This window comes from Natator depressus, chromosome 2, assembly GCF_965152275.1.
Source record: "Natator depressus isolate rNatDep1 chromosome 2, rNatDep2.hap1, whole genome shotgun sequence".
Classification (NCBI taxonomy): Eukaryota; Metazoa; Chordata; order Testudines; family Cheloniidae; genus Natator; species Natator depressus.
The window spans coordinates 119399534-119427382 of record NC_134235.1 but is presented as its reverse complement, the minus strand read 5'-3'; the positions used below and the strand labels follow the sequence as shown (position 1 = coordinate 119427382).

General features: G+C 40.0%; 1 protein-coding gene across 2 annotated transcripts in view; it reads left to right on the top strand.

The window, feature by feature from the left end:
• Positions 1 to 27849, top strand: part of ZCCHC2 (zinc finger CCHC-type containing 2) — a 72623-nt gene that overhangs the window by 15052 nt on the left and 29722 nt on the right. The window contains exons 3-8 of one of the 2 annotated variants that reach the window (XM_074944969.1): positions 7028 to 7104; positions 11384 to 11455; positions 16250 to 16362; positions 18295 to 18389; positions 21181 to 21264; positions 23723 to 23780. In XM_074944969.1, the coding sequence (XP_074801070.1) occupies positions 7028 to 7104; positions 11384 to 11455; positions 16250 to 16362; positions 18295 to 18389; positions 21181 to 21264; positions 23723 to 23780 (499 nt within the window). The remainder of the gene's footprint in view (positions 1 to 7027; positions 7105 to 11383; positions 11456 to 16249; positions 16363 to 18294; positions 18390 to 21180; positions 21265 to 23722; positions 23781 to 27849) is intronic. The other variant, XM_074944970.1, reaches the window with a different exon arrangement.

Below are 27849 nucleotides of genomic sequence, written 5' to 3'. Positions count from 1 at the left end.
TCCACGCCCCATGCTGCAGAGGAAGGTGAAAAGCCCCAGGGTTTCTGCCAATCTGACATGGGAAAAATTCTTTCCTGACCCCAAATATGGCAGTCAATCAGACGCTGAGGCTGTGGGCAGGACCCATCAGAGAGACACCTAGGAAATAATTCTCTGCAGTAACTCAGACCCTTATCGTCTAGTGTACCGTCGCTGGCTGTTGGGGATATCTGCTGCTAGAAGTTGCAGATCAGATACATGTCATTGTAGATGGTCCCATCATACCATCCCCTCCGTAAACTTATCAAGCTCAGTCTTGAAGCCACTTAAGTTTTTTTTCCCACACTGCTCCCCTTGGAAGCCTGTTCCAGAACTTCACTCCTCTGATGGTAAGAAACCTTCATCTATATATATATATTCTATTTCTAGAGAGCAGTCCTGTCTCCTCATAGTTGTCTTTTAGTTTGGCTAATAAGTCAAGCTCTTTGAGTCTTCTCTCGTAAGGTAGGTTTTCCATTCTTTCGATCATCCTTGTGGCCCTTTTCTGCATCTGTTCCAGTTTGAATTCATTTTTCCTTAAACATGGGAGGCCAGAATTGCACAGAGTATTCCAGACCAGGTCTCACTAGTGCTTTGTATAACTTACAAATGTAGATATTATTTTTTTGTTTGTGGTTACATAACTGCACTCAAACAAAACTGTAAAACTTTTTAGAGCCTACAAGTCCACTCAGTCTCCTACTTGTTCAGCTAAGATAAACAAGTTTGTTTACATTTATGGGAGATAATTCTGCCTGCTTCTTGTTTACAATGTCACCTGAAAATGAGAACAGGCATTCGCATGGCACTTTTGTAGCTGCCATTGCAAGGTAAATAAGAAGTTTTACATTGTTTTATGTAGGAGTGCAGTTATGTTTACTTTGTATTCTGTTGTAATTTAAATATATCTGAAAATGTAGAAAACATCCAAAAATTTAAATAAATGGTATTCTGTTGTTTAACAGTGCGATTAAATCTGCTATTAATCATGACTATTTTTAATCTCGTGATTTAATGGCAATTTTTTAATAGTTTGACAGCCCTTTTACTTTCTCTTTCAAAATTTGTTTCAAGACCTTGCATAAGGTCAAACTAACAGTTCTGTAGTATTCCAGATCACCCCCCTCTCCCCCCCTTCTTAAAAATGGGAACTATATTAACAGTTCTCCAGTCATGGGGTATGACACCCTCCCCCACTGTTTACACATTTATTAAAAACCCTTCCTATTGGTCTTGCAATTTCATGTGCCAATTCCTTTAATATTCTTGGATGGAGATTATCTGTGCGCCTTCTCTTCCCCCCTCCCCGCACCCTCCCAGTCCCATTAAGTTGTTTGAGTTGGACTTCCACCTAAGATGTGGTAATTTCTACTTCCATATCCTTGTTCAGTAGCCACCCCGCCACTATCCCTAAGCTCTTCATTAGCCTTATTAAAAACTGAGGCAAAGTATTTGGTTTTGATGTTGGGCCATTCCTAGATTTTTAATCTCTACCCCATCCTCGGTGCTTAGTGGTCCCACTTCTTTGATTGTTTTCTTCTTATATATGGCTATAGAACCTTTTACTGTTTTTAATTTCCTTTGCAAGGTCCAACACTGCTTGGCCTTTAGTCCAGTCAACTTCACTAACTAATTCCTTTTAAGTTTTCCTTTTTTAACTCAAGGACCCTAGTTGCTCATCATTTTTGTTTCTTTCCATTTGGTTTAAACTGAATCAGCTCATGGTCACTTGAACCAATGTTGTTCCCTACAATCATTCTTCTGTGAGGTCCTCATTACTCACCAATACCAATCTAAAATGGTATTTCCCCGTTGTTGGTTCAGAAACTATTTGAAAAAAATCTGTCAACTATCACATCCAGGAAAATCTGGGCCCTACTATTATTAGTAGCACTTGCCCTCCGATCTATATCTGGGAAGTTAATCTTCCATAATCACACAATTCTCAGTACTATTTATTTCATTAAAAATGTTAGAGGTCTCTATATACAAATCGGATCCTAGGAGTCTGTTTCATACCCAAGTACTATCCTTGTGGAAGCTTTGGTAGCTTTCTTCCCCAAAGTGATTTTGACCCAAACAGACTCTTATCCATTCCATCATTTTCTAATTTCTTTACAGTCTACCTCATCATTAATATACAATGCTACTCCTTCACCTTTGCCTTTATATCTATCTTTCCTGAACAGCACATACTCTTCAATACTTGTACTCTAGTCATGACTACCATTCCACCATGTTTCTTATCCTTATGATACTTGATTTCACTTCCTGCACCAGTAGTTCTGGTTCCTCTGTTTTGCTCTCTAGGCTCCTTGTGTTGGTGTACAAACATCATACTTGTTTCTGTTTTGACTTCGCCCAGATTCCTCACCCAATTGGGTACGGTCATTCTGCTGCCAGTATTGCTTAACTTCACTGGCATTGGCACTAAGAGTCAGGTATCTTTCCTCTGAATGTCGATTCTCCTACCCATTGCTGTTTCTTTCTCCATTGCTGTATCCTCTCTTGGTTTTCTCCTCCTGCTCAATGTTATAATCAGGTGTGGAGCTTACATGAGGGTTTTTTTGGAATGTTTTTATCTTAACAAAATACTTAAATGAGAACGAGTCTTCTGCTTTTCTTTACTATGTACTAGTCTAGAAGTGCTTCACTTCAGTTTGGAGTTTTAAAAGTGTAGTAGTGAAATACTGAAGAAAATGAGTAATAGTTTGTCTAATTTTCAATGATTGTAGTCAAGTGCCACTCAGTTGCATTCCTCATTAATAATACCCTCTTTGCTTAGGGAGTATGTATATAGATACTCCGGGGGTAATTCTGTAACACACACTAAACATTCTGTGCACAATATTTTAAATTTCTCCATATTTTATTTGTCAACACAATGTAATCACCCTGGTTTTAATTATTTTGGTAATTAAACTACAATACAATGGATGGAGAATGGGATTGTGAGGCATTGGAGGAAATATCCAAACCCCATTTGTCTAATAGTAATGTAGCTAGGTTTGACCCTTTATTTCTAGTTTCTTAGTCAACAAATGTATGCAGCCATATGCTCAGTATTATATCCTAGGCAACTGGAGAGCAAGTGAGGCCTGGGGAATCAAACTCACAATTTATATTGGCTACCGACCATTTCCAGAAAGGTTAGTAGTAGACAGTTCATAGAGCACATTTTGATAGGAAAATTTTTAGGTCCAAAAAATTAGACCCGTTCTAATCACTGAAGCACCATAAGCATTTATATGGTCATACTGTCTTTTACAACAAGGCTCCTTTACACCTCTCTGGCGATGTAAAGGAGCCTTAAAACTTTTACAAATGATTTATGCTCCTGGGGGAACTCACTAAAAATGAGAACAATTCGCTAACAGTGGGACCAACTAAGTAGGCAGGCTGCTATGTTATACTCTGCCTGAGAGGACAGAGCCTGCCTCACGCCTACCTCCAAACACCCCAAAGCCCTGCCCCTCCATGCCAGGCGCGCTGCAATAGTGAGCCAGAAGCACAGAGTCTCTGTTCACTGAGTTGCATGCCTGCCCAGTCCCACCCCCAGCATTAATTGATGTCTCCCCACAAATGCCTAGCTCTCTCCCACTTCCCCACCCCCCACGTTGATTTACGTCTCCACCAGCTGCTCTGGGCTGCCAGGGAAGAGCAAGTGACTACTCTTGCGCTTCCCTTTTGCTTCCCCTCAGAAGTCATTTTTCTGTGGGGAAGCAAAGAAATCTGCAGATGACATGAATTCTGTGCCAATGTAGTGCATCTTCCAGGTGGAATTGCTGAATAGAGTTCAGATAACTTGCAAAAAGTTACTTGGAAACTTGTGGCAATCCTATATCTTATCCAGTAAACCCCAGTTCTTCTCATATAGATGACTTCAAAACTCTGTATTCAGGCCAGCTGTAAAAAAAAAAAAAAAAAAAAAGAAAAAAGTGTTCCTATATGTATAACTCAAAACAAGAGATTTAGCTTCCAGACTTGGTTCTGGTACATAATTTGATTGTAGCTAAGTGCTAAAACAGTGTTCAGAATGATGGTAAGCTGTAGTATGCACACATACATACTGAGTTGACATTCAGCATGAATATGTATTGTGAACAGAATGAGTAAGAGCTATGTATGAGCCATTATTATCTTAGCCAGTGTTACTTAATTTGAACAGACGACCAATCCATCTACTCACTTAAGCTCTTAAAAACACTGACTCTGGAAGAAAAGTCTGTTTAAAAACATAAATAAAAAAGCAACATAGGAATTCACAAAACTAAGTCTTTATTTCAGAAACACTTAGAGGCTGCTGAGAGGTAACTACAATATCAGTTAGAGCACTTACAAAATCTAGAGCATTGAAAACCAAGAAAATGAATAGTAAAGGAAATTACATATCTTTGTCTACATAATAAATGCATAATAGTTATTCCTCAAATATTATAAATATTTATAACACAAGTCTTAAATAGCCTAAAATACAAGTTTCATTTTCAAGATTAATATGATCATAAATGTGCACACACATAGTGTGGATCGGCCTCAAATACTAGTCAGCATACACTTTCCCTATTATGACATTTCACCATAAGTTTATGATTTAACTACATGTACAGCATTATCAAATGACTGTAAGTATGAACCAAGAATTTTTGTTTATACACAAATGTTAACTGGTATTTCCCATTTAACAATACCGCTTATGGAACCTCCCATGGCCCAGGCTCAAGGTGTTATGCAGTGCACATTTCTTTATAATTAAAAACCAATGTATTAGTTAACATAGGCAGTTGAAGATTTTGCAAGGTTAACTGTTCAGTTATCCTTAAATTCTTGAGGTTAAAGTGACAGGTGTAGCAGTCTTAACTTCTGAAACAAAGGTTTTTGTTTAATTTTTGGGGTAACTTAAATGTCTATTGGTGGGTAGGTCATTTTTTTCCTCTCATTACTTTGAAAACAAGTTACTCACAATTTAAAAAAAAAAAAATCTGGGAAGTGACATTTAAAATTCCTAGCTATAAAGGATACTCTGTTTATGGTTTAGAAACTAAGTATTTCAGGAGTTGTGGGATTATAGGATTTCAGGTTTGTGTGGTTGCTTGTTTCAGTTTATCCAAGATTCAGTTACTAATTTGGCTGTTTCAGTCTAGAACTGGCATTTACAAATGGATGTCTAACCTACTGAAACTTTTAAATTTAAATGTAAGTATGAACAGAAGCTGTACAAGTTGTGTAAGGTGGTGATATTGCAGCTGATTTGGCAAGAATGAATAACTCTGTTCTAATCAATATATGTAAGGAGGTTAATTAAGATTCCTTATCTCTGAATTACCTGACATTTTAACTATTTCAATCTTAATTTTTCAGTGATGAAAAAACAACCTTGCTACTTTAAAAAAAAAAAAAGGGGGGGGGGAGATGAGCAGAATGATAAGGAGAGAATCTCCTGCAGACAATTGCTTTCTGCATGATGTACAAAAGATCCATGTCTTTCCTTCTTCAGGGTCGCTGATACAAATGCTAATGTTGTGACCTTACTTAACAGATGAGGTCTGTCAAGATCAGCCCATGGTTGTAAGGAAATGAATTCTTTATCTTGATACATTCTTGGGGCATGTCACACTACAGCCCTAATAACTTACGTTATGTCAACTTACTGCAGTGGCTGATGTCTCCACTATTCTCCCTTTTTTGTCAGTGGTGTGCTTCCTCAGTAGAAGTGCTTCCACCAACTGAAGAGGGGGGCAGTGTGGGAGCCTGAGAGCCAGGGCTCTCAGCTCTGCACAGCTTCATGCTGGGAGCCCAGTTGCTGCCTGGGCTTCTCACCTCCCAGCATAGAGATGTGAAATTGACAAGACACTTACATCAGCTGTTGGGTAACGCAGTGTCTACACACACACTGTCGCCCTAACTACACCGGCATGAGCAATGTTGGTGTAGTAGGACACTTACATCGGTGGGATGAGGCTGTAGTGTGTGTGCTGACATAATTAAGTTGATGTAAACTGCCTTACATCGACCTAATTGTAGCCTAGACCAGGCCTTAGAGGAAACAAGATAAGAGGAGCCTTTCAACTTCATAACAACTTTCATATAGGATTTTTCTTACAAGTTGCATCCTGAAAAACACTAATTCAAGCTTTAAGTAATATTTGAAGATTACAACACCACATCTCCTTAACAAGTATCAGCAAGGGGTGCTCCCTTTTTTCCAGGTATGGGAGACTATGTGGAGGGTTCAGAGGGTGTATAGAGCCTGTAGCCCACCTTCTCCAATGCAATGCAGTGAAACTGCCCTGGCCTGTTACTGGATCTGTCTGAATAGTCTGGGTGCTGGGACTATTAGTCTCAGTCTCTTGAGCTCTTTTTCAGTAATTCATTCTGCATGTGAACAAGTTCAAAACCTGCAATCTGAATATAGTACTTCTCTCTTGCTGTAGTCTCCCCATCCTTTCTTCCCCCCCCCTGCTTTTTTCTGATCACTGACTTGGTCATGCTGTCATACTTCTATCAGTCTTCTACATTTTACCTCACTTGTCACTTTCAATTACAGACTGTGGCCTTTTGTGAAGTGGGCCCTATTTCTTAACTTCTGCAAAATGGGACTGCAGTGCACAGGAGTTGACTGATTTCAGTTGGCTGCACTGAAACCTTTTGCTATAAACATGTTTATTTTAAGGTTTTCTCTTCACTGACAGTAATTACTGGGTCTGTTATTGGCTGTGTAAGGCTTCATGCCCATATCTCTAATATTGTGTAATACATCTGGACAGAAATACACACAATGGTGGCAGTCAGTACTGAGAATCTGGTTTTGAAGAGTGGTTTTCAGACCAGAGAAACTTATTTCCTTGAGCACCAGGGCTGTGGGTTTCTGCTCCTATTTTCCCCAGAAAAAGAGTAACTGGCAGTGAGGGTGCATGATTCTCTAACATGGTGATGCTGTCATAACAGATGAATAAGTTTTCAAACTAGACCTGTACCTAGTACAACAAATTGCTGTTTTTTCTTTCAGCTGTTCACATTGAGAAGATAACACTGAAAGGAGTATCAAGAAAAAGGGCTGACAAACATTTGGAGTACACCTTCAAAGTAAGCAAATAACAGCTGGCTTTTAAAAGTACATCTTTTTAATATGAAGTTAACACAGCTTAGGGATATAAAAAAATGTTTTTAAATTACTAATGTTAGTGAGATTTCTCTCCCCACTAGTTCTTTTAAAGTGATGTCTACCTATTCTAAGACACATGCTCTCTGCCTCATTCATTAAGATATGGTGCAAATGCTTCCTGTACTTCCAGGCCTGAGGTGTGAAGACACAACATACTGAGCATCAGTTAGGCCTCTTCTAAACGTGTGTGTGTATCACTCCAGAGTAATAATATGCCTGAAAATCTTGGCCTTTTTGGGTCTAACCCAGACCTGGAGAGCTGCATGCTTGTGAAAATTCTAAAACAGTACTAGAAATATATTTAATACTAAAACTGTTTAATTACTTACCAAAAATACCAAATAGGTGTCCTGAGGTTTTTATCTGCAGCTGCCAGTAGTACAGAAGTCAGAAAGGCAGTCAAGGCCATGTGGCCCTTTTATAACTATATTCTGAATGTTTGGTACTACAAAAGGGTGGCCCTGACCAGCACTGCTTTCTGGAAGGTCTATCTGGTGCATCCCACAAGCATGAGAATATCCAGAGACAATGATCTAATGGTTACCAGGGGTTGGGGGTTGATTACGTAACTGAGTAGTGCTTTGCTACTAGTTCAGAAAAGCTTTCTATACTGAAGTGCATTAAGTTAGACTATTAGTGCTATGTATCCATGAATTCTGCAAACTGGTCCTGCTTTGACTAAATGAGGACAACTTACAGTTTGTTTGTTCCTAGTCAATGCTATGTAATGTGGCCAAGTACCTGAGGCACTGGATTGGGACTCGGAAGGCCTGGGTTTGATTGATTTTCGCCATCTGTAAAATGTGATAATGATTATCTTTTGCAAAGCATTTTGAGATCTGCTAATAAAGTGCTATATAAAAGCAAGGTAGTTCGGCGTCTAACCTTACTGGCCACTGAGAAGTAGACATGAAAATGTAACAATATTCCCAGGCGAAAACTTTTAAGTTTTATGTTTGGAGCTAAAGTTAAAAAAAAAATTCACTTATGGTTTTCTGTCCCTCGAAAACACAATGTTGTAGAGCAGTGGTCTCCAAACTTTTTTGATCGTGCACATCTATCAGTAAATTTGAGCACACACCCCCAATATATGTATATATATTTATGTATAAATTATATACATGTACTACTGTACTAATATATTCTGTAAATTATAAAACATACACACAAAATAGAAATTAAAAAAGCATGAGAGAAGAAATAATATTTTAAATTTTTTATTAACGGTACAAAAAACCTCAATTTAGTGAGCAATGTGATTGAATATGCTTTATTATTTTTGAAAATCTTGGTTTAACACTTTGTGATACAGTGGGCACTCAGGGTAGGGTACAGGGTGTGGGAGGGCGCTCAGGGTGAGGATGCAGGGTCTGGGAGGGAGTTAGGGTGTGGGATGGCACTCAGGGTGGGGGTGCAGGAAGAGGCTCAGGGCTGGGGCAGGCAGGAGGTGCAGAGCACTTACCTGGGGCAGCTCCTGTTTGGTGCAGGGGGCGCGCAGGTAACTCTGCGCTGCGCAGCACCACCCCCATGGCCACGATTCTGGGAGCTTCCCACCCCCGGCAGGCAGGGCCACCTGGAATGCAGGGGCTTTAGGGGCTTCAGGGCCCTGGGCTAAGGGGGCCCTGGGGCCCTGGCCTGCAGCTCTAAAGCCCCTTTCGGAATAAGGCCCTGAGAGCACAGGCCGGGAGGACTCAGGAGGAGCAGGGGCAGCCACGCAGTCAGCAGCTGGAGAGAAGCGGTGCTTTCCCCTTCAAAGAGTGCTCCTCCACAGGCCAGAGGACTCAGGGCCGCCCCTCCACCCTTTTTTCCCCCCCCTCCGGCGGTGCTCCTCCTGCTGTGCCCCCCAATCGATTGTCTTGTGCACCCCACTTTGGAGACCACTGTTGTAGAGCATGTTAATTTAGAATTTAGTCTACAAAATATAGAACACCGTGCAGATGCACAGGCTTTTGTCATTGAAGCAATCTTAACTGCGTCAAAGTGGCTATTTGAGAACAACCAGAAACTTGGTTTATGTCTATATTTCAGCTGGGAGCGAGCCTCCCTGCCCAGTAGACAGACTTGTGATCTCTCTACTTGAGTTAGCATGCTAAAATAGTAGGTTGGACATTGCGGCATGGGCAGTTAAGCTTGAGTAGCCACCAGAGACCAACTCTGCCTACCCCTCTGGATATGAGCTCAGAAATCTGGCCCAAACCACTGCCTGTGCCACAATATCTACACCAGGGATCGGCACCACCATGTTGCACAACAGACACTTGACAAAATTAACGTACTTCGTGACGGACGTTGTGGGGGAGAGAGGGGTATGTCATTCAGTCATTCAGTTTTTTGAAAAATTACCATGGAGACTTGTGTCCGTGTATAGACATGTTGCTGACCCCAGCACCCATTGCTACTTCTAACGCAGTAGCTTGAGCAAAGTTAATGTGAGCCCACCTTGGCTGGGAGGCATGCTCCCACCTGCAGCATAGACATACCCTTTAGACAACCATCTCCATCCGTCACATAATCCATTAGTGACATAAACATGAATAACTCAAAGGTGTTTCAGAGAGCCAGTCTGCAGATTATCATGATAGCAGTCTTGAAATCCTACATGAAGTAGGAAAGGAGCAGAGACTTGCTGGAAAGCATTTAAGTGAATTCTCCAGCTCCACTCCCTTTGTACTCTTAGAGTAGAGAATAGCTCCTTCTCCAGCACATCTAGGAACCCAAACAACTAGATCTCCTCTATTCAACTCTTATCCTTTTTGCTCCAAACCACTTGAGAGATCTGCCTTGTAAGTTCTTCTCTACCCTTCAATAAATATGAGGCTATAGAAATGGTCATCCTCCACAAGCATAGCAGCTTACAAGGCTCCCCAGAATCTCGACTGAAAATGGTGGTGGTTAGATCCATTCAGCTACTGCTAAATACCCTCTTATTTTGAGCTGTCAGCTCCACTTCCTGGTAATAGGATCTTCTAAAGTTAAGACTGAAGCTAGGAAACTGAGCCACTTAGCAGAGGAGGGAAATAGAATTTACTCTTCACTTTAAAAGTAATTATATGGAGCCTTTATTTTGCTGTTCACATATTGGGGCTAGTGCAACAAAGCATGGAGAAGCACTGATATAATGTATAAACAATACCAGAATTTGGAGTCTAACTTCATAACACTTTTTGATGCAAACTTTTACAATACTTATTGCATCCTACATCCATATCTTGTATGGCTTTTTAAACATTAAAACTCCTTAACTTTAGGAGAGAGCTAACTATATCATTTGACAGAGTAACTGAACAGAGGTTTTGACTTACCCAAGTAGGAGTGGTGGAACTAGACTTTGTATGCCTCACTTGGAATCCTCTTCTCTAAAGAAACAGTGTGGTTTTACTGGGCTTGTGTCTGGTACTGGGAGCCAGTAATTACTGACAGCTGATACTGCTTCTAGTAATTTTAGTTGTATAGCCTCAGATGCATGATTTTAGGCCCAAATTTTCAAGTGTGTGCTAATCTTGTGTGCCCCGCTTGATTTCCTCTCTTCCCCCCCCATCACTCCCTCACACTCTGGAGATGATTGATTTGTTGGTGCTTGTTCCTCCAGAAATAATGTCTGAGTTGTCTTTTAGACCTGGGGTTCTCAACCTTTTTCTTTCCGAGGCCCCCCCAACATGCTGTAAAAACTCCACGGCCCACCTGTGGCACAGCAACTGATTTTCTGCATATAAAAGCCAGGGCCAGCGTTAGGGGGTAATAAGAAAGGCAGTCGCCTGGGGCCCCCATGCCACGGGGTCCCCATGCCACAGGGCCCCGTGAAGCTAAGTTACTCAGGCTTTGGCTTCAGCCCCAGGTCACGGGGCTCAGGGCCCTGGGCTTCAGCCCAATGCGGTGGGGCTTCGGCTTTCTGCCCTAGGCCCCAGCAAGTCTAATGCTGGCCCTGCTTGGAAGACCCCTGAAACCTGTTCACAGTCCCCAAGGGGCCCCCAGACACCTGGTTGAGAACCACTGTTTTAGAGGAGATCCAAAGTTGTTAGTAAGGGCCACACTTTCAAAAGGAGACTATATTTTGCCAAAATGGATATTAATACTTAATTGCAGTGGGAATTTGTATACCATCTTTAAATGGACAGTGCTGTAGATGTACTAAACATAATTAAATGGTATAATGCAAGGTAAGAAACATGATGTAACTTTTCTCCTCTCCCTTCCTATCAGGTAACCTGGTCTGACCTTTCTGTAACATGTGTAACAAAAACACACCAGGAGCTGCAGGAATTCCTACTAAAAGTATGTATTCAAGTGTAAGCAACGTACAAGCAGAGTACTGTACATCACACTAGAATTTCATGGGATAGGGCACTAGTAGATGATGATTCTGTCTCTTGAGCTTTAATGACAGAAGCTTGAGAATATTGCCAGACTTTTGGCTTTCAGGAAAGCACTGATTGAATGAACACCGATGCATGTTAGACATTCTGTTTAACGGAATGTACATTGTATGGTGATAGATTCCTTTCCAAAGTATGTGACCATACGCTTCCCAGCTTATGGCTTTCTCTGCTGCTTAGCCAAAGGCATTGGCCAAAGAACGGGGCCTCAGACTGTCACAGTGAGCGAAGGCCCTTACACAGATTCTTTCTTGTATACCTCTATTACTAGCTAAATGATAAACATATACCTACATTCTTAAAGTACGATGAAGTGAACTGTAGCTCACGAAAGCTTATGCTCAAATTCGTTAGTCTCTAAGGTGCCACAAGTACTCCTTTTCTTTTTGTGGATACAGACTAACACAGCTGCTACTTTCCAAAGTATGTTGACCATCCTTTTGCCCAAGCAGGACTAGAAGATATGGTTCCTTGGTTGGCAGGAGATGGTAGTTTGAGATGGGAGACAAACCTTCGTACCCTTTTGGTTCTAACTGAGCTGTCCTAAAACTGTAAGGCTGGCTTTCTTTATGGTCCCAGTGGAGCTAACACTGGACATGGCTACATGGACTACATGGGTGCTAATAAACATGTTAGTACTATTCTGGGAAAATAACTTAATTACTGGTGCAAAGCCAAGAATACCAAACTTTTTACAATTTTCTACTTGGTGTTGTAGAGACAAATGCAGTCCCCTTCTCTGAGGAGCTCACAAAATATGAGTAAACTAGTGGATATTTGTGCTGTATGTCCATTGTGTCCTGTAAAATGGGTTAAAACAGTGCTGTCATCCTAGCTACTGTGGTCTTGGATCCATTCCTCACCTCAGTGGCTATTCTTGGGTTGTGCCTACCCTAGAGAATCTTTCTTTACCTCTCCCAATGATTCAGAGTGTTAATGAGAGCTTGGCTCAAATAGCTTCTCGTGTTACTATTACCCTGTTAACATAACTTTATACAAAGAGCATCTTGATGGACCCCAGTGCATATGAATTATCAGTGTTTGGTGGAGCTTCGCTACCCTAAAAGGGGAATAAGATTTAAGTTCATATTGGAAAACCCTTCTTGCTCAGCGTACAATTCCAGACTTTTTGAATGTTATACGCTTTTTCATTTGGGAGACTTCTAGATCTATGAGAGCTTTGAAGGGTTCTAAGAGACCTTCCTCAGCTTTCTAGTAACCTCTCAAGTGCTAAGAAGCCTAGCCAGACTCCTGTTCATTTTTGCTTCCAGGTGCAGAGCTAAGCCTAGAGATTTAGCCATTCAGAATCCAGCAGGTATGGATTTAGTTGGAGTATGCATGACCCTGATCCAGACTGGCTGCACAATGCAATACAAATGATTGGCCAGCATCATAATGGTCAAATACTGTGCCTAACAAATAGGGAGGGATCCACACCAGATGACTCTGCAAGGCGGCAGTGGCTCTCTGAGAGTAGTGAGCCACAGGATAGCTGTAATGATATTACACTACGTAATAGGGAGAATCAATATCCTGGCAGACTAATTCAGCCAGAATCAGTGGTACCAGTATGGTCTCTGAAAGTCAGTTGCAGAATGGATATTTTTCAGGTGGGAATACATCTGTCTGATAGTTACTTTATAACAAGACACAATACCAATGTCAGAGGTTCTGTTCTAGGGCAGATGAAGATGTTAGTCACTTCAGAGGCTTTTCTGCTAAATTGGGGAACAGATCTCCTTTATTGCCTCCCTCTTCTATCCTTTTGATACCAAGCATGTGGAGTAAAGTCTGGCAAGACAGGGCACTGCTTTTAGTGGTTTCCATTGTTCTATTGGTGCATCTCCCAATAACGGTGTGACTGTGTAGTTTTACGGGTAAGTAACTCTCATATATATCCATACTCAGGTTGCTGCTTTTGTATTTGATACCTCTTTTGATGAAAGTCATTTTAGCTCCTAGAGCAGTTCAGAGAAGGATGAGTGATTACAGACATGGAAAAATCCTTGTATGAAGGATTCCTAGTCTTCCTTACAGTAAAAAGACAAATAAGAGGGGGATATGATAAAAGTATATAAAACCTACAGTAGAACCTCAGAGTTACAAACTGACCAGTCAGTCACACACCTCATGTGGAACCGGAAGTATGCAGTCAGGCAGCAGAGACTAAAAAAGCAAATACTGTACAGTCCTGTGTTAAACGTAAACTACTAAAAAGGGAAAGATTTTAAAAAGATTTGACAAGATAAGGAAACTGTTTCTGTGCTTTTCATTTAAATTAAGGCAGTTAAAAGCAGCCTTTTTCTTCTGCATAGTAAAGTTTCAAAGCTGTATTAAGTCAATGTTAAAGTTTGAAAGAACAACCATAACGTTTTGTTCAGTTATGAACATTTCAGAGTTATGAACATTTCAGAGTTATGAACAACTGTCATTCCTTAGGTGTTCATAACTCTGAGGTCCTACTGTATGCTATAGAGTAGGTAGATAGGGAGCTTCTGTTCTACCCTCATAGTGCAAGAATAATTGGACATTCAGTGAAACTGATTAAAGGAATTAGACTCACAGGATGTTGCTGAGGCCAAGAACTTAGCAAAATTCAGAGAGGGATTCAACATTTGTATGGCTAACACAAACACAGTTTGTTAAATTCTGAAAGGGATAACTGGATAAGCCTGTGGTCTGGTAGGTAGTCATTCTCCAAGTAGTAGGTATTTGATGAGACCTTAAGGAGGACAGTCTGTCCCATATCTACCTGCTGCAAGGTTTCTTGCATCTAGGTTTGGCTTCTATCAGATAGGACATTGGAATAAATAGACCATGGATTTAATGCTCTTTCCTATGTTACCTAGACTATTAGTGTTCAACACTCACTTCCAAAGTTTCTGGAGAAATTCATTTAAGAGGTTCTAGTCTGTTCAGTTCCTGAAGTCTAGAAGAAAATGTTCACTCCATCAGTTAGGCAGTTCAAGAGGGAATTTTTCTCATACAACATGCAAAGATGAGCGCTTTCAAGATTTCTGCTCTTCAAGGTAGCAGAAAAAGAAGCTCTGCTTCCAGAGGGAAATGAAGCTGAGCCAAGGCTGCATCTGCAATCTCCATCTCAAACTGCTACCTGACTCCCTCACTTTAGTGGCCCAAGAAAGCATAATGGGGACATTTCATCATTTTGCTCATTTATGCACCTCTACAATGTCGGGTAGGGGGATCTTATTTATTCCACAAGGCTACTCTGTGGAATAGAAATACCCTATGTAGGACAGATTAATTCAGTCCCCTTCATTACAACAAACCCTATAAAGCAAAGGATTATTCAAGATCATTCTAATATTTCCATTTCTTCTTGGAAAGATCCCATTAACTGAATCTCCATGAGAACTTTCAGTATATTCAAATCTGTGCATCCCCACATCTCTCATGATGATTGACTTAGGTATGTTTTGAAAATTTTACTAAGTCCTCTTTCATCCAGATTCACTTTTTACACAATGGGTTTCAAAGCAGGCACTTTAAGAATGCAGGTCTTGACCATTTAAACTCTTAAATATTTTAAGATGACATCTCTGGATACACACACATCAAAATTTTTGTGCTGTACATCTCCTCAAGCCTTCCCTAGTTCATAGATTTCCATTCTGGTCTAAGACATTCCTACTTTCAGCACTTTGATTTGAGTTTAAAGTTTGTATTTTCTGTGGTCAAAATCTCCTTTCTCATTACCACTAATTTAGCACTAAGTCTCTGATGTCTGTGTATCTTAAAAACGAAACACCTATATAACATAAGCTCTTATGAAAGGACGTAGTCCTAGAGCTGAAGATGGGCACTTTACGCACACTTGATTTAGGAATATTCTATTTCATGAGTCTTCATGTTTCCTATGCTTCCACTAGCTGCTGTGGTCTAGTCCATGAGACCAGTGCCCGCTTCGTGAAGTGGGAAGTAAACACAACTTCTGACATTTGCCACTTTCTTTTTTTCTATGCCTTCATTACTCTTTGGGTGGGGTGTTAATTTGCAGGTTTTAATTTGGAAATTCTGATTCTATGTCAAGTTTTGTAAGTTGCTACCTAGAAGTAGCGCATATTGGTACCTCTTATTTAATGCAATAGTTCCTCATGCGGTGCAAGAAATTCTTAATTCCTGGCCAGTGAATAACATACAGTTCCCAGCTAGCGCTCTGACTTCAGTCTCTTCAAATATGCTGAAGGATGCTGCTGATGGACAACTGCTTCTTTGTAAACTATAGAACATCGTGATCATAACTGATTGTCACTAGAGGTTAAAAGGTGCAGTATTGCTATTCAGTTAAATTTTGGAAATTGAGATTGGACTGCTAGCATTTCTTAAAAATTCAATAAATTTTTTTAGAAAAATTTTCATGATTATAATCCCATCTCATGCTTTCATACTACAGCACATCATTTGGAAGTTTTAGAGTAAAGAATGTTAACATTTTTGTCTCCAGCTAAATTGGAACATTTAAATGGCCTCGGGCACTTTAGTATTCACAGTTGTCTAACATTGTTTTGCTATTAACCCTGGTACGCAGTACTAGAGCAATGAGATTTGTTTTAAAAAGCAAATCCAAGCTCAGTGCTGCTAAGTAAGGAGTATAATTGCATATATAAAGAGTACTGTTGTCAAGACTTTGAATATGATAATGCGCAACTCATATTTGGAACCCTTTCACCAGCTTCCAAAGGAACTGTCATCTGAAGCATTTGACAAGACCATTTTACGAGCACTAAATCAGGGTTTCCAGAAGAAGGAAGAACGGCGGCACCCAGATCTAGAGCCAATAATAAGGTAACCAGCTGAGCAGACAAATTATTTTCTTTGAAAAGAACCACTTAAGCAAGTGAGCTGTCAGCAGCATGGCATCCTATGATAAGACTTCCTTAGAGGCTCTGGACTTCTTCAGAAAAGTACAATAAAATGAGTCACGTGTGGAAACATGTATCTTATTCTGTCCAGTTTCTCTTCTTTTCCTTGTCTGTTTTCTTTTTCTCTCCCCTCCTCCCCTTAACTTTGAAGAAAAGAATTTTGATTCCTCATTTCCAGGTCAGATGAGCATTTCCTTCCCTCAACTAGTGTTTGGTCTTTTTTTTTTTTTTTTCCTCTCCCCATTGATCCCATTTTCTCTGCTTTATTCCCTCCCTCTTACATCTTTTGTGAATATGTACTGCAGAATGAAACTAAATACCAAAATGTCTAGTGGCTACCAGACTTAATCCATTGACTTTAGTGGGAATTAATTGTGCTCATGGAGCAGAGTATTTAAGGCAAAATGGACTGGCAGTGGCTAAGTGAAACAGCAACTGTTTATCTTTGAGAGCCAGGTATTCAACTGAGACGCTCTTAGGAAGATACTCTTAATAATTAGCTGCTGTACTCAAGAAAATACTTGTCTTGGGGTAACGTTATGTGGTGGTGTCATATCCAGGGATCAGATCTCCATTGTATTCGGAGATGTACAAACACTATAGGAAGACAGTACCCCAAATGGCTAATAGTTTCATGTAAGATAAGAGGCAATGAGTAACAAACAAGATGGCTTGGAAGAGAATGGATAAGGGTAGTATCATGTGAATATGGAATTCAATAGGCTAGCTATATGTAGAATTTGAGAGTCCCAAATTGGTTTTAATAGAAATTCCAAGACATACACTCTCTCTAAAATAGAGTTCAGGTTGGAGAGTACGTATCTTTAGGGCTAATAGGGTAATGGAGGCTGTAATGCATATTTACGAAAGAATTACAAAGCCAGGAAATTCTGGTAAGGTTACACTTAAAAGAAATCCAAACATGTTATGGTATGGAAATGTGGTTAAGATACCCAAACATCGTTAACTGTCCTGTGAGGCCATGCACTAACCATATGATTATGGCATTGTGGTTCCAGGTTAGATTAAACTGACTTTTTTTCCCCTCGTGGTGTCACTGCAGGACAGAGTTAAATTTTTGTTGTTGTTTTAAATGTGATACAACTCGAAGTTTTTCAGCAATGGAAAGCATAGTTTTCTGGAAAATGGAAATGGGTAATATTCTTCAGCAAGCAAAAACTGGAACTTGGGCTGGGATTTTCAAAGTACCTGATGACATTAGCCTAAGCCTTCTCCTATTTGAAGGCTCATGGGCTTTATCGTTGACTCAGTGGGAGCAGATTTAGATGAACACTGAGTGAGTGCTTTTGAAAATCGAGTCCTTTTTCATGTTTACCTCCAAGAATATTCAGACTACTCTAATTTATTTCCATAGACAAATTTAAATCTACATGTAAAAGAATAAATTAACGGACTGGATTTTTGGTAGCACTTTGTGCTCAGTTTCAAAAAATTTTAAGATGCCGGAGTGCACATTCCATGGTCCGGTAGCCCCAAGTCTTGCTTATGAATGTTACAGATTATTTCAGATGGTTAGAGTTCAAGGTAGTCTGAAGCCAAAAATGTGGAATTTAAAAAAAAAATTGATATAAATGGATGTTTCTAGATTAACATTGAGACTTCTTTAAGTATTGGTTTTGCTTTTAACTACTCCTTTGTGAGGTCTGTACTGTAACAATACTGTACTAGCTCAAAAGAGAAAGATGGACTGTTTTATATTGTCTATGCCAAATTAAGGGTTAATGAAAACTAAACTTTAAATTTCATGGTTAATTTAGGATGGTTTTAAATGACATATGGTTTAATGTTGAAAACCAATGTCTTTGAAATAACTGAAAACTCTGTTTTATTTCAGGCAGCTATTTTCAAATACGTCACAGGTATTTCTGCAGAGTCAGAGAGTGTACAACTTCTTCCAGTCAATTTCATCAGAATCTTTGCACACTCACAGTAAGAAATTTCTAAATATTCTTTTGTATAATATGAAGAAGCTTTAAGACTTTCTTCCTGCCACCAAGTTACTTTTATCCATTGTAGAAGTGACTATTCACTGCCCCCTGCTCAAGAATACAAATCTAGAATGAGACTGTGAAGATGCTGTAGAATATTCTTTGCTTTCTTTGAGTTTCTAGCAGGTTGGCAACACTTAGTGTGTTTAGCAATTTGGGGCTTCCTGATTTTGGGTACCCCATAGAATCTCACCTATTTATGGCCTGGCTTCCCCTCTATCAAGAGGACCACTGTAGGCGTGTTCAAAACTGAATCATACTCTTTGCTTTGAGTCATATCAGTCAGTGGTTGATCCTGCCTTTTGGGAGGGAAATCTTTTTTCCTCCCATGCAAGTATGCAAACTAGTGCATAGTGTGCAGACTTTTTGTCTGTGCAGACCTTTCCATATATTTGTAGAGGTTGAGTAAAGGACTGCAAGGCACAAGGGAAAAATATTAACTTACTGTGAATTATTAATTTGTACATTAATCATCTTTACTACCCTCCCTGAAGCCTTCTGTAACAAGGCTGATATGTTGATCAGCCCTGTAAAGTGAATGACAAACACCTTCATAGACTTCGAACAAAATATTTATGGATTCAACTGGGCTGACTTCAGATCAACTGCAGTTTCTTATCTCTATTCCTCATGTTTTGCTAGATGCCTCGCTGCTGGATGCTTTAGTGCTTAAAGTAGGATTTGCACCAACTGTGTAAATGTTGGGGCAAATTGATCTTCAAAAGGTGTTTGGATCTTGTCCAGAGTCTCTTTTGGGCTCCCACCCTGACGCATGTGTATCCTGCAGTAGATTTCCTGGGTCGGAAATCTGTTATGCAGCATATGTTGGTCATGCAGCCTTCACTTTGCCCCCTGGTGCAAGTGCATTAGGATACAGGTATCATCGTGCCTTTTTCCAAAGGACACCCTGCTGCATTCATTGCACAGGGTGGGCCATGTTTGCGTGGTGGTGGTTTGGGGGGGGGCTAGACTACTGCCTCAGTTGTTGCGGAAGTTTGAAGTTAAGTTGCCAATGAGGCAGGGTACCGCAGGAAGCAAAAGGTTAGTCTTGTGGTTAAAGCAGTTGAGTGCCACTCTGAAGAAGTGTGTTCGTTCTCTCTCTCCTCTTCCCGTCCCCCTGCCCCCTGTAGTTCCTGTGTTATGCTGGAAAAATTATATAAACCAAAACTTACTGGTGACTGTTTTTCTGGGTGCCCTATTTCAGACACGCATGCTTTGACTTGCAGAAGTGCTGATATTTGCAACTGAAGTCAATAGGAGTTGTGCTTTGGACATCTGAAGTGCTATAATAACATTAGTGGACATGTTTGACAATCTTGGCCTGAATCTCTGCCTTAGACCCTCACTCTACAGTTGAGTAACTGAATATCTTGCATCACAGGACTGTTTTGAAGATAAACTGTTTGTGACGCACTCCTATGTAATAGGGATAAACACCATAAAGCCCATGAGAAAATTTTAATAAATTTGCATTCAAGGCAAGTTTTGAATGGTGTGTAGTAAATAAGGCTTAGGGCCAGGCATAGAGGGTAAATATGTTGAATTGCTAACCATTCAGTGAGCAGTTGTCCACAATGCCTGGGCACCAGCAGTGAGATGGTCTACTAGCTCTCAGTCCTGGTTCCCAGTGTCACAGCGACCCCCTCCCAGCAGACTGGAGAAGCAACTGCAGCAAAAGGCCTACTCAGCCCCAGCCTGGATTGTGCTTTGGGGGCAAAGCTTTCTCAATATCGACAGTGTTCAGGAAAATTTTGTTGCTACTTCCCATAAGCCTCCACTCCACATGTGCAAACAGTTTCCAAAGACTTATAATTCAGCCAAATCTTCATTGTTTTTTCCTGTCCAGGAAAATCCATGATTCCAGAGCAAACACCTGTCAGATTTCCTGTTCCAAAGCATGGGAGTACTTTTGTTTCTCAACAAAACAACGGTTAGAATTTCTTTTAACATAGGGAAAAAATGTTTTGCCAATTCTCCCCCCCACCCCACCCCCAAGCAGACAGCAAAAAAGGCAACCTCAAGGCAGATACCTGGTATAGAAAATTTTAGCCTTGGTGGCTGGCTTGGCTATTCTAAGTAACTGCAAATGAGGTCTTGCAGTGGAAAGTATTAGGCAGACTTTCCTATAGTTAATGCCACATTACCTTCACCTATAATTGTGAAAGGATTAAGAAATAACTCAAAACTTGCAAAAATGCATTTAAACCCATTTCAAAGAGATTTTAAAGTAGTTTGTTTAACCCTCTTCAAACAATCTCCAACAGTCAAAACTGCACCATAGTTTTAAAATGGCACACTTGTTCACTCCTCCTCTCAAAATGGCCAGCCCTGGAAGGGTTTGCTGTCTTGAGAGTATGTTCTTGGTATAGTTCATATTGATGTCATATTGGAGTTTTAAGGTGTTAGAACCGCAAGGAAACACAACTTCTTAAAGTCATTTATAATATGTGCTGAGTGCTTTTATTGCATTGGCACACCTGTGTAAAGTATGCTTTTTTGGTTTTAATGATATTTGCACATAACTTCACCTGCTATTCAACTAGATAAAATTAAGATGGTATCGTTAAGTTGGTATAAAACCCCCAATTTATCTCTCACATGCGTGTGTGCGCGCGCACACACTTTTTCTTTAACTTCTAGTTTTCTGTATTTCTTGCAGAAGCTAACTTTTTGCCCTGAGTTAGTTGCTTTAATATCTTCCTAGAAAACTACATAAAACTTATTCTCTGCAGGTAACTTACAACCCTCTTTGAAGACAGCTAAGGCATCAGAACACTTCAAGGAGGACAGTTCAGAGGCTTCAAGTCAGGAGGAAGGTATTCATATATTCAAAGGTTCTATTAATGAGTAAAATTTTTACCAGGCTGATAGTCACAGAAATGATGTATTTGACTGACTTCTACCTCTTGTAAAGTGCTGAAGACTTTGGATGAAAGTTGCTATATAAATTTTAACTTTTGTTACTGCACGCTTTCAGTAACCTAATACGGTCATTACATTTGTGACTAGGAAGGCTTTGGAGGCGTGGTTGCTTTTTGAGTTGTTTGGAGAGGCTGGGTTGAGCAGCTAGGAAGAGTTGTGGGGTTTTTTGTTAGTACACGGACACACAGATATTTGTGACTCTCTCATGTGTCTACCTGTTTTTTACGACCAGGTTAATGTTGAGTGTGTTGTTTCAGTTTGTTTAGTTGACACTTATTTATAAAACATCTTAAATATGAAGATCCTCTCTGTGGAAATACTTCATTCCTCTAGTTTTATCCCAAAGCTGCACTTCTGTAGCATTGTGGCCAGTTACTAACAGTGATTCTAATCCTTCTGATCTTGGTAATGAACTCCAGATATGGAAGCTGGTACTTCTCAGATACCATACTTCTCAGGTACAGTTTTGATGGGATGTACTAGCCCAGTGGATAAGTAGTCTCATTTTGAAAGGAATGCCAAGCCAGTTTTGCATCATTTGAGCAGTACGCGAGTTTGACTTTTCGATAGGCAAAGGAGGATATGCAATGCAAAGGACTGTTAAACCATACTCTGTTAGCACACAGTGTTACCATTCCTGTCCTCTTATGCTGATATGCAAGGTGGAGTGTGATGTACTTTTGGATGCAACTTTTCTGAATCTCTTTTCAAATAAAGAAATGTGAAAAAAGACAGCAGCAGCGTGGGCTATCAGGTAGGAATGCTAAAGAGACAAGAAGACTACATTCCTGTTTAACCTACAGTTTCATAAGAGCTCACAATAGGTTGCTTGCTCCTTTAGTAGAAATGTTACTATCTTTAATTTTAGCTATTTCACCAGAGTACTGCAGTAATACAAAATAGCGCTTTTTTCAAAGTATCTCTTCCTTTTACCAACCAGTTATATCCAGTAAGCTATTTGGTCAGGTCCCTGTTAAGGAGATACATTATCCAGTGGATCCTCGCATTGTGTTTCTGTTGCAATGCATTGGCAAAATGGGATTCTTAAAGTTCTGTACTGTAAATGCCAGCGTTGGTTGATTTGTATCAAATTTTGTTCCCTTCAAGGCAGAGACAATATCTTCTACCACTGGAAAACTATATGCAATTCAGAAAAGCTTTTATCTGTTTTCGAAAGAAAATGCCACCCATTGCACTGATTTATCTTAAAACACATAACAGTAAGAAAACTCTGGAATGCATTTGAAAATAGTTCAAATTGTCTTTATATCGTCCTTAAATGAGAACTTTTTCCACTTTAAAATTTCAGATGCATTTGAGTACATGCTTAATGCCATTTGAGTAAACTTTGGTAATGCTTTCAAATGTTGTACTTTCCAAATAAGTCCAATTCTCACTCTACCTTTCGTCTTCTAGTTGGATCTCTATTTTGATCTTGTTCTGAACTGCATCTTTAAGGGAGTTGAGGCAAATGATAGCAACTTTCAAAAGAAAAATCAAAAAACCCAGAAATGATAGCAAAGGAGTCAAAGATGTTAATTAGAAGCCAAAAATCAGCAGCAGTTGGCCCGGGGAAATTTTACTTTTGGCAGTATAATAAATATACAGTACTTCAGAGAGGTAAAAAGACAAGGTCACTGCTCCAAGGACTTACGGTTAAAAATAATGAATATTTTTCCACATCTACATGCTATTATTTTTAAGGTTGGCTTAAATTGTAACTAATCTCAGATTCTAAATGCATTATATCAATGCAGGAACTTACTCATTCAGCAGTTCATCACCTACCAGTACCTTAGTAACCTTCTGGGGCAATATCCAGGAGTTGGAGAAAGGAAACAGATTTCCATTTTTCGTTTTGATTTGACTGTGGTGGGTTTTTTTGTTTGTGTTTTCCCCTATTCCATTAAGCTAAATCTGGCAACATCTGCTGACCCAACCAGGGCACCTATGGTTAGTCTGTTGGTGAGACAATAATCCCAGTTGCTTATGAAGTGTTCACTTCTCTGTGTGCTTTTTGCTATTTTTGTAACTTTTCTGGGAAACAGGATGAAGGTCCCCAGTCCAGCCATCTGAACCATGTCAACTGACCCCTGCTTCCATGCATTGTTTGTTTGACTTGAGTGGCCTTCTGTGCAAGTGTATGGGGTCCTCTCATGTGGATCAGATTGTAAGACTGGGATCTGTATTTATAGTAGCATTTGTCTTTCCTGTCACTGCCAAAACATTCAGTGAAATATAGTTGAGAAGCTTTACTGGTTGGGTTATTTTCCTGGATTGACTTGTAATAGAAACAATTGTTACTGTTGGAATTGCTGATTTGTGTTTTTTTGTTTTGTTTTTCCCCCCCAGATGTAATGCAGCACACATCAGTCCACAAAAAACATAATGGGAAAAGTCCTGTTGCCAAGTAGGTATTAAGGTTTGCAAAACTAGCATGTCTACTTTAAAGTCAAACTTAAATAAATCCATATTTATTAGTTGCTTGAAACTTTAGGGACATGTAAGTTTCCTTTTCGATCAAGGCTTTTTCAAACTGTCTTAAGGTATATTAAGTTGTCCTAATATTAAAACTTTAAGAAGAAAGTAGTTCAGTTGGAAGACATCCCTGGATAATTCTTCCTAAAACATGTTTTTAAAAAATGTAGTTGCCTAACATGTACATCAGGTAACTCATACATTTCTTTTCCAAAGGTAATCCATGTTCCTTGGTATTAAGCCTTGGGAATGAGATTTGAAAGATAACTAGCTGGTTCCAAAGAATTTTGGGATGGTCTTACAAAAAATGGCATTGTTATTCAGGGAGCATACAGAACATCATAACCACAAACTAGCTTTTCTTTTTCTCCAAGATTAGGCCCTTGCCCGGTAGGGGCCAAGTCTGTTACCAGTAAAGGTTCACAACTTTTCTGGCATAAATCAGACAATCACATATTGAATACTTACATAGTTGGCATACAAGACTCCATACACACACACCCCTCCCCCCAGCCCCGGGTAATTCAGTAATTCCTCATGTTGTTGAATCATCCCTCTTGTGTGGCTTTTCAGATTTTTCCTATGGGGGAAGTATAGTTACTATATTCCTACAATAGCCCATCAACTAAAGCATTGAAGTCTTAACTTTTGTTTATGGCCATTGTAAATGTAAACACCTTTTTACTGTCAACACAGTTTAAAAAAATCTTAGATATGCTTTCCATGTATATTTTAGTCCTTGAATTATTAATGGAGAATACTAACAATAAGCCTATCCAGAAATTTTGTGGAAGGTATTTACTCAAAGAATGGCCATACTGGGTCAGACCAATGGTCCATCTAGCCTAGTATTGTTGTCTGATAGTGGCCAATGCCAGATGCTTCAGAGGGAATGAAAAGGACAGGACAATTGAGTGATCCATCCCCTGTTGTCGAGTTCAAGCAGTTGGAGGTTTAGGGATACCTGGATCATGGGGTTGCATCATTGACCATCTTGGCTAATAGTCATTGATGGAGCTATCCTCCATGAACTCATCTGATTTTTTTTGGACAGTTATATTTTTGACCTTCACAACATTCCCTGTTAATGAGTTCCACAGCTTGACTGTGTTGTGTAAAGTAGTACTTCCTTATGTTTTAAACTTGCTGTCTCTAAATTTCATTGTGACTCCTACTTCTTGTGTTTATGTAAAGGGGTAAATAGTGCATAAGGAAGTGTTTTCTCCACACTATTCATGATTTTATAGACCCCTATCATATCCCTGCTTAGTCGTCTCTTTTCCAAGCTTTTCTCTTTTCCAACAGTCCTTTTTAATCTCTCCTTATATGGAGGCTGTTCCATACCCCTAATCATTTTTGTTGCCATTCTCTGTATTTTTCCAATTATAATATATTTTTTATATGTGACTCTGATTCCTATATATATTGTGCTGTGTACTATTAATTATCCTCATTACACCAAGTTTCCAATATCCTCGTTTAATGCCTGGCACTCTGGTTCACCCATCTTAGTATCAAGACTTACAGCATTTATATATAATGATCTTTTTACAGCAACTTTGCTTTCCCAGAAAATCTGTATGCAAGGTGCTTTATAGCCTGACATTTTGTTCTTCGTCATCTCTATATATACCTTTTATAGCATCTTGACCAAAAAAAATCTAGCAAAACCAGAAACTGCAAATTATCTAGCATAAGTATCAATATGTATCTTAAATTCTGTGGCTCCTGGCACAGAGTAAGTAGAGAAGCTAATTTTCCATTTTGCATACATACATACTGTGACAGGGTTGGGCCAGATGGCTACAGGAGAGTGATAGAAGGCAGCTATATTAGCCCCAGGTTAAGTAGGTCCCTTTTCCCTAGGTAAGGTAACAAAGAAGGTTCCAGAACAATCAGGAACTTTCTGGAAACAATTAAGGCAGACAGGCTGATTAGAACACCTGCAGCCCATCAGGAAGCTGCTAGAATCAATTAAGGCAGGCTAATCAGGGCACCTGGGTTTTTAAAAGGAGCTCACTTCAGTTTGTGGTGTGTGCAAGGAGCTGAGAGTGAGAAGGCATACTACTGGAAGACTGAAAAGTACAAGCATTATCAGACATCGGGAGGAAGGTCCTGTGGTGAGAATAAAGAAGGTGTTAGGAGGAGGCCATGGGGAAGTAGCCCAGGGAGTTGTAGCTGTTACACAGCTGTTACAGGAGCCACTGTAGACAGCTGCAATCCACAGGGCCCTGGGCTGGAACCCTGAGTAGAGGATGGGCCCGGGTTCCCCAATCCCTCCATGATACTGGAGGAGTTGAACTGGACTGTGGGTTTCACCAGAGGGGAAGGTCTCTGGCCTGTTCCCCGATCCACTAGGTGGATCAGCAGAGACTGCGGGGATTGTTCTTCTTCCTTTCCCCGTGCTGGCCAGTGATGAGGCTAACTGAGTGAACGGTAGATTTGAGCCATGAAAGTGGCCAAACTGAGGGCTGCTGTGAACCTCTGAGGCGAGAAAATCCGCCAATAAGTGCAGGACCCACCAAGGCAGAGGAGGAACTTTGTCACAATGCATATATCTATCATCATGCTCCATCTAAATTTCCTTCTTTCTTACCCTGGAAACTATAACTTGTTCCATGCCACACCTTTGTCTGTAGACCTAATCAGTTAGGGCTAAACTAAACCTATTGGATATGTAAGATGAAGGTTCTGTTAACTTAAAAATAAATAAATAAAAATACAGCACTTTGCTTAACCCCGCTGCTGGGATGGTACAGGGGTGCAGGTAGTAGCAATCTGAAACTTGAAGTGCCCCATCCACAAGCTGATGGAAGAGAGAAACATTCTCTTCTCTCCTATCTTGAATCTGCTGGTTTCTGTAAAGTGGGGGAAATGTCTTGACTTCTCCCTCCTTACAGCAGCCAAGCAGCTAAGACAGGGACAGAAGTCATCTGGCTATTCTAAAATCTCCCTTTCCCCCCGAAGTAGTCTCCCGTCCTGTGGATAACTTCAGTCTCCATCTATTCATGTGTTCAAATATGAATGGAGTCTCCTAGGTGAAGTAAGTTTCTGTCGGTCAGTTCTTACATACTCGTCCATATGAATCTGGTGTAAATCTTGGGTCAGGAAAACAATATCTCTGGAGTAGTGGTGGTACACTGTAGAGAAGCTTATATAGCACCTTTCTGCACATTCTGGCTTAAGTCCTACCATCACTCTTTTTTAGAAAAAGCACATTTATTTAGAGAGAAGGTTAGGAATCTGAAATGAAGACTCAAATAGTCTTAAAGCTTACTTAGTGTCTTTGGAAAAGCAGCAAGTGGTACATTGAACCAGTCCCTGTCCCTAACCCTTCATCAGCTGACTCTTTAGCAGAAGCTTCCAAAGTACTCCTGTACATTAGTTGTGGACCTTTTTAAGTGTGTCTCTTTCAAGACTCTTCAAGACTGAGTTTTGATCAAGGTTTACTCAAACTATTTCCTGAGGATTCATTGGACCATTTAACTCACTTTAAAGCCTCTCCTTTAATATCTTCCAGAGGTGCTTGGTAACAAAGCTCTAGAATCCCTATTGCCTTGTAAGGCACTAGAGTGCTACCATCCCAGGAATGGAATAAAGTATTTTGTATTGCAGTGCTTTCATGCAGCTGGCAAGAACAATTTAATTTTAAAATGTATTTAAAAGCAAAACGTCATATAGAAAAAAATTGGTTATAAATGTATAAGACACTTTATTGTTTTTTCTTTTTGTTCTCAGTCAAGAGTGGGGCACATCTGTGGATGACAGATGAAGGGTGGATTATAGGTCCATATGGCCTGGTGACCCCCATCAGAAATCTTGTTACAAGAGTCCATGTTGATCAGTGTGTCTGTACTTAGTTATAAATCAATCAGGCTGACTATTGCCACGTGTGGTTTGAGTGGAAGGCATTGAGGCCCAAAGTAAATGCAGAACACTAGTTTAGATTTCTCAGCACTCTTCAGAAGTAGTTTAGTGTGGGGACAGAGAATATGCAACCA